General features: G+C 36.9%; 1 protein-coding gene across 1 annotated transcript; it reads right to left on the bottom strand.

Moving 5' to 3' along the window:
• Window positions 1-639: 639 nt before the first annotated feature.
• Window positions 640-2,136, bottom strand: LOC101293355 (putative ribonuclease H protein At1g65750-like). Its single transcript, XM_004308659.1, has one exon. It carries the CDS (start codon window positions 2,134-2,136, stop codon window positions 640-642), a length of 1,497 nt encoding a protein of 498 aa, XP_004308707.1.
• Window positions 2,137-8,073: the final 5,937 nt, after the last annotated feature.

The raw sequence follows: 8,073 nt of genomic DNA, 5'->3' as shown, positions 1-8,073 counted from the left end.
ATTTTTTTATTTTTATTTTGAGGTAAAAACGAGTTTTAGAGGTAAAAATCTGGTGTGAATTTTTTTCTGACCATTGGACCTCTGCTGGACTAACCGTCCATTTCAAATTGTTCAATCAATCCTGGCCGTCCATTTCATACCCGTTGAAGCGCTCAACGGTCGACTGGGAGACCGTCCCACGTGCATGGGGCCCAGCCTCTGCAGACAGCAGGCGCGACTGGAGCTGGAGAGCGCGTTACGCGCGTCTTCGCTTTCTGCCGAAGCGGGAGAGCGCGTTTCGTGCCAACCTTGTGCCGAGCGCGTCTCTTCTTCTTCTTCTCTGGCCCAGTCCAAACGCAAGTGGACCCGAGTCTTGGTCCTGGAATTGTCTCAGATTTGAGACTGAGAATAGGACCAGGTCCTATATTTCCAAAACCAAACCCCAGATTTTTGGCCCGTTGGAGATGAAATGTATGGATATAGGACTGAAACTGGGTTTTAGAACCCTTGTTGGAGTTGCCCTTATTGTCTGAAATTCGTATCAGTACTTTCATTTTTACAAAGAAAATAGACTAAAATTAATATAGACTGAATTGTTAGAAAAGCTTGCTACACAATTTTTTTTTTTTTTGAACAGAAGAGGGCGCCTGCCCAATATTATTACTGCAAGATGTTGTTACAATCATGCTTGAGAGTATCTCTCAACATATAAGGGATGGCATCCATCCATTGTACATAACCAACAGATTCAAAAGCATCACTAGCAAGTCTATGAGCTGCTGCCTTTGCAGTTCGGGGCGCAAAACTGATATACACGTCGTCAAAGCCTTCTAACAGTTCATGAATGTCATCAATTATATTGCCATACTCCAAGGATATATAATCCTGTAGCTGCACTTCATTAACTGCAACTTGACAATCAGTCTCAAGTATGCAGTTGTGAAAATTGTAGGTCTTCAGCCAAATCAAACCCGCTCGAATTGCTTTCAGCTCTGCTTGATTAGCAGAGTTGATGCCACTGATATGTTTAGTAAAGGCAGCAACAACAATACCTTGGTTATCTCGCAGAATGCCTCCAACTCCACCTTCAGTTTCATTAGGCATGAACGCACCATCCACATTCAGCTTTAAATGATCAACAGCAGGTGGAAACCATTTGACTCTTTGAGATGTCTTAGATGGCTTTTGCTGGGGGTAATTTATAGTGGTAAACTCATGGTACCATGACATCGTACCACAAATAATTTCTTGTGCTGTCTGCTGTTTGTCAGACCAAAGCATATTGTTTCTGTTGCGCCACAAGCCCCAAATGATCATCAGCAATTTTTGAAACTTATCATCAGAGAGGGAGGTAGCCTGTTCAAGCATCCATTCTTTGAAGTTAAAAATAGAGGACATCAAAACAGTAATGTTGAGATGAGAACCTAATAGGATAGTCTGAGCAATAGGGCAGGCGCAAACGAGATGAGCTGTGGTTTCACAAGGGTGTGGACAAGAGAGGCATTTAAGTGTGCCTTCGTACCCCTTTGTGACTAGCTTGGCTCTAGTTGGCAGCAAATCATGACAAGCTCGCCATGCACAATGCATAACTTTACCTGGGACTCTAGCTTTCCACAGTTTTTTCCAAAGAGGTAGGAAAGCATTACCCGAAGAGGTTGAGGCTAATGCATTTGGCATAACAGTAGACCTGGCAATCCAGTAGGCTGATTTGACAGTATAAAAGCCTCTCTTCTCTGGTTTCCAAATCACACGATCTGTAAGCACACGTCGACTAAGAGGGATGCTGCAGATTTGGAGGGTAATATCTGGTGGGAAGAGGCTAGAGATAACTTGTACATTCCACGTGCGTGAGTCATGATTGATTAGTTCATGGACGAACTGAATCTCGCAATTTGGAGGTTTGTGGACGCGATACCTTGGAACTTCAGGGATCCAATCATCTGTCCAAATCTGTATTTGGGTGCCATCACCAACTTTCCAATGAACACCAGCTGCAAGTACTGGTCTGCTTTGTACTATACTGCGCCAAGAAAAAGATGGCGAATCACTTAAGTTTGCTTCCCAAAAGGAGCAGTATGGATAGTACCTGGCTTTAAAGATTTGAGCAACTAGTGAATTTGGATTTTTCACAATTCGCCAGGCCTGCTTAGCCAACATTGCCAAGTTGTATGCATATAAGTTTTTGAAGCCTAAGCCTCCCTCGTCTTTAGTGAGACAAAGTCTCTCCCAACTTCTCCAATGAATCTTCTTTTTATTCTCATCATCACCCCAAAGGAAACCAGCACATAATTATGTACTACCGAAGTCACTTTGTGATGATATACATCAATTATGTGCTTGCTACACAATATATAGTGTACATGCAGTTTTATGGGTTTGGTCGCAAAAGGCTTATATTTGTAGAAAAAGGCTAGCAGCACTCTGTTTATTTATTAATGGAAGCCAAGAGCTAGCTAGATGGCTTTCCTTGATTTAGTAATTATTAGGTCCTACGTTGATTAATTCATTTACAATGAAGCATCAGCAAATAGTAAAAATAGAACATTAATGGAGGTCTATTGTTTGGGTGAGATTTATACTAGATCACAATTACGCAATGTCGCAATAGCACATGAAACCTAACATGCTTTATATCGATCGATGATGAATTGTAATGAGCTGGTGTTTTTCTTAGAAAGAATTATGTGGGTTGTAGTTTGTAAAGAAGCGACCTCGTTAGGGGCGGAGCCAGGATTTAAATTTAGAAGGATCCGTATATACAATATCGATTATACAATTGATTACTATAATTTAAGATGAAAAAACAATAATATAAACCAACAGTTAATTAAAACAAAATTCATATAAGTAATGAGTACTCAAACATAATTAATCAAAACATAAACAATATGTATTTCTCGCTTACTACAAACTAATTAAAAATAAGGTCTTAAAAACAAATAATCACTACTAGAAAAAAGCTCTTAGGTGATGAAATATTTTCGTCACCTAAGAGCTTATGTCATCATGTAAGTACTAAAACGACGAAAATTTCGTCACCTAAGGGCAATGGTGTGAGCACTTAGGTGACGAAAATATGTATTTTGTCATTTTAGTCATTACTTAGATGATGAAAACTTTTTCGTCGCCAAGTTACTTAGATGACGAAAACAATTTCGTCGCTAGGTTGGTTATAGGCTTATAGCTGACGAAAGTTATTTCGTCGCCAAGTTGGTTAGCTGAAGAAAAATGTTTCGTCGCCATAGTACTTAAGTAACGAAATATAATTCGTGGTCTATGATCTATTGTGACGTAGTGTGACCAGCCAGCTAAGGTGACGAAATTTGTCGTTACCAAATCACTAACACTATGAAAACGGTCAATTTGCTGACCATTCTTTCATCCGGCTAAGGCCACGAAAATTTAACTTTCGTCACCTTAGTGCTATTTATTTTTAATAAATTTAATTATTAAAAATTATTAATATCACATTTAATATTAACATAAATAAATTTAACAAAAAAAAGAACTCAATAATTTCTAAAAACCCAACTATTGGCCAAAGACACCTAGGTAGTAGCAAACATATATATATATATATATATATATATATATATATATATATATCCTAATACAAAGGTTACTAACAATTAACTAAACTACTAAGTATACGAGTAGTAATTGAAATATAGACTTGTTCATATATACAATATATATATTAGAAATAACTAGTAACTATGAAAGTGACTTATGTAAAGTACCTAAATTAGTTAATTNAAGGTACTAATTTCAGTTTACCTCATCAACTTTAGTCGATCATCATGTAGTCATCTCTTCAATTCATCAAAANACCCTCAATCCAATTTTCATCAGCCGCGCATGTCCAAACCTCCAATCTCCATCTAATTCCTCTGTCAAGTGATGACTTGATATCAAGAAGAAAGTCAAATTCTGAAAGTTACCTTTCGGACCATTTTTCCCCCATATCGATACACATCTTCGTTCCCATCACAACCCCTTAACCTTAATGATTTTAGTGGGATTGAATGCAATTTGTCTATTTTTTCTTTTTTCTTTTTTCTTGATATCAAGTCATCACTTGACAGAGGAATTTGATGGAGATTAGAGGTTTGGACATGCGCGGCTGATGAAAATTGGGAGTTGAGGGGTGTTTTTGATGAAATTGAAAGAAGAAGGACTAACATGATAATCAACATAAATTGATAAGGGTAAACTGAAATTAGTTCTTAATTGAATCATTACCTCCATCATCATTAGGCTGCTCCTGGGGTAGGACTGCTTGCTGGCATACGCCGAATTTGGTGAAGAGAAACTGCTCACACTGTTGAAGATGTGTCATGATCTGTATGCAAAGCAAGAACCAATTCGTTAGGGAAGCACAACAGAAGAAAAACAACTCACCCAGAAACCAATACTCATTTCAAAATTTACTCATTCCAAACTAATATCTAAAATTTACTTATTCCAAAACCATTACTCATTCACTCCAGCATTCAATATATCAATGATTAATATCAGCACAACAACACACCAAAGTAAAGGCAAAACTGCAAGAAAGAACAACTGTTTTCACTGGAAATGGCAAAAACAACATCCTTGCACAAAAGTAAAGGTTCCTCGGAGATTCTCACTGATATCAATCAAGTTCTGCTAGTCTAACTGACTAACCAGTAGTTCTACACTTCTACTCTACCTCTATTAAATAGCGCCTCTCATCACTCTCTCCCTCTAATTTCTACTTCCAATTGCGATATAGGATCAAGCAGACAACAATAACCAACTAACAAGACATGTCATTTGCACACTCAAACAAGCAAATTCAGTAAAGAATCATCTTTTTACCTAAACTAAAACCCATGCTTTATTCTACTCTCAATATTAAGCCACAAACACAATAAACTGAACTCGTGAGTGAAGAATCATCGTTTCACCTAAACTAAAACCCATGTTTTATTCTACTATCAGTATTAAGCCACAAACACAATAAATGATAATCTGCTTACTTAACAACTCAAATAGTCTCTATATTTATCCAAGAGACAGTAATAGAAGCAATAAAACATGATTAAGAAATTTACAGTAGGATGCAGTGCCACTATAAGAAAAACGAAAATGAATATCAGAGTCATGACGATGAAGAAGGTATTGAGCCCACAGTCATGTCCAGATGGCGTGAACAAATGAAAAAGAAGTCAAGAGATGACGATTGTTGCCAGATAACAAACTAGAGAAACAACAAAAAGAGCAACATACCTGTGTAAACAATGAAGATAGAACACTAATCTAGCCGTATTTAAGTACATTGATCATATCAGATGGTTGAATTTTCATTTTGTAAAATTTAGCCATCGGAACCACAACGTGTCTACTAATGTGGTATAACTTGTTTAGTAGGTTATATGCAAGTGTAGATATTTGTGAACCGACTATAAGGAGGAAGCAATATTTTCAAAAATCTTGTGAAATAGAATGTTATCGGTATGGTGAAATACGATTATGGTTGAAAAATCACATATTTCCAGTAACGTTTATTCCCCGATACAAGCGGTCAATCCTATATATACACACTTATGTTTCCCTATGTGGAACGTCCCCAAATTTTTACATGGGTGGTTACATCTCATCAATGTGAGAGTTTTGTGTGTGAAAGAATCAATTAAACTAGGTCATATAGGGGTATGTAAGAGCGTTTTCGTGTAATAAGTGGCGTTAATTTAATGTTGACTGTGTGGATCGAGACCTTAACGTTTTCGAAAACTGGTGAATTTTTTTTCATAGCCGTATTTAAATACACTGATCATATAGTACGGTGGGTTAATTTTCTAAAATTTTACTTATACTAAAAAAGACACACAACTTTATGTTTCGTCACCTAAGTAAAGGTGTTAGACAACGAATTTATTTTCGTCACAAAAGTAAGTTGTTAGGTGATGAAATGCATTTTCGTCACCTAAATGCTCAAAAATTTGGTGACGAAAATATATTTCGTCACCTACCTTATCACTTACATGACAAAATGTATTTTCGTCACTGAAGTGCTCAAAACTTTATTTCGTCACCTAACCTATCACTTACATGACGAAATGTATTTTCATCACCTAAGTTACCTCTAAGGTGACGAAAATAGTGATGAAATAATATTTCGTCACCTTACCTTACTTAGACGACGAAAATTGTCACTAAAGTGACGAAACCGGTTTCGTCACTAAAGTGTTCTCTTAGGTGACGAATTAAAAATATTTCATCACCTTAGAACCTTTTTCTAGTAGTATTAATGTGTCACCAAGTAACCTAAGTAGTACCGCAAATCCCGATATAGGGACGTAGCCATGAAAACTGAAAAGCTACAAATACTCCTGATTGTGAGGAATTATTACTAGGGCCTTATTACTAATTATTATTTTGATTGTAAATTGAATACTACTTTTATTGTTTATTCATATACAAATGTCGTCAGTTAATAAAATACTCATACATATATGTATTTGCAGAAAAACCAAGGGGGTTCAGACCGTGAGGCCGGAGTGTAGCTCCGCCTCTGGACCTTGCATACTCTCACTTGGTAAGTTTTCCCAGCGAAAAAGAATATTCTTTCAATTTTTAGTAGCTATAGATCGAGTTAGGTGCACCAAACGAATTGCATGGGTAGTTCGATCATGATCGATCTTAGTATTGTGTGCAAGTACTAGTCTATTTAAGGAGCAAATTAAGCTATTCCTTCCTGCTCTCACAAACCACACCATCTCAGAGTATTAGTTTTCACCCAACAATATTATCATAACAATGGCCAGCAATAGCTGCCTGCAAATTCCTTTGCTACCAAAACCCTCCCTTCGATCACAGAAGTTAAATTACCAGAACCCATGGATAGTGCTATAGTAGTTACAGATCTGGAGAGAATCAGTTGCAGATCTCACTATCATGCTTTCGGTCGGCCAAGTAATTTCTTAAATGCTTTCTTTTTATATATTTCAGTCATGGAAATTACTCGGCCAAATTCCATGCATCGTAAAAATCTGGGTCGAGAATTTGTGACTCATATTTGCACCGTGCATGGCCTTGGTCTAGTATTTCTGTCACAAATCTTCATAATTCAAGGCTACCATTTTATATTTTCAAATGTCTATAATTAATCTTTTAAGATTATTGTTGTTAGAATTAGTCGGCCACAGGCCGTGGATACTGAAGATTTTGGTCTCACCCAGATTTGTAGTATGGATGGTACTCTTTGGGTGATTGATTTACACAAATTCTCAAGCGCTATCGGGTAATTAGTGCTATCGGTAAATTAATGAAGAATCATTTGCTTGTTGTATCTCAAAGTATGCCAAAAGAAAATTTTGCCCTAAGTTATGGTTTTATGGTCTATATATATGAACAAACAGGAATTATCAACTATGGGAGAACAAAAGCCACAGGCCAGTGGATGCAGTACTATTATGCTTGGGTTGGCTTAAAAGACTTCATGAAGGCAAATGATATATAATGAGGTTGAGCTCAGATTATGCATCGGGCTAGACCGGAGCAAGCTAGGCTGGTCAAGTGTAATAGTGATGGTGCGTACATTGCAGGCGACGTAGAGGAGGCTGCATATGGTGTGGTTCTAAGGAATGACACAGGTGATTTCATGGCAGGGGCTGCCAAACCTCGTCTCCAATTGACTTCACCTTTTCATGCAGAATTGTTGGCTCTTCTTGAAGGTATGAAACTAGTAGAAACTTTGAACTATCCCATAGTTATCTTTGAGACAAATTGTTTGTTACTAGTGCATGTTTTGAATCAAGATGCAGCTGATCTATCAAGCTTAGGGATGATACTTGATGAAGCCAAAGAGATTATGAATAGACATCCGGATTTTATTTTATTGATTCATGCTCAGCGTGGATCTAATAGAGTTGCCTATATCCTTGCCAATCATGCTCAAACTTCATGTGATGAGTCAGATTTGGTTTGCAACTGCTCCCGTCAATCCGTCATGATAAGGGATGTCATCTTGAACGATTGTAATTGTTAAATTCTTCAATGAAGTTAAATTTTTCAATATATAAATATATATATATATATATATATATATATATATATATATATATATAT

This window comes from Fragaria vesca, linkage group LG7, assembly GCF_000184155.1.
Source record: "Fragaria vesca subsp. vesca linkage group LG7, FraVesHawaii_1.0, whole genome shotgun sequence".
Taxonomy (NCBI): domain Eukaryota; kingdom Viridiplantae; phylum Streptophyta; class Magnoliopsida; order Rosales; family Rosaceae; genus Fragaria; species Fragaria vesca.
The sequence above is the reverse complement of the archived record's forward strand: the minus strand, read 5'-3'. Positions and strand labels throughout refer to the sequence as shown.

Bases quoted from the DNA above. Each gene is read 5' to 3' on its own strand.
- LOC101293355 (XM_004308659.1), bottom strand. From the start codon at position 2,136: ATGTTGGCTAAGCAGGCCTGGCGAATTGTGAAAAATCCAAATTCACTA.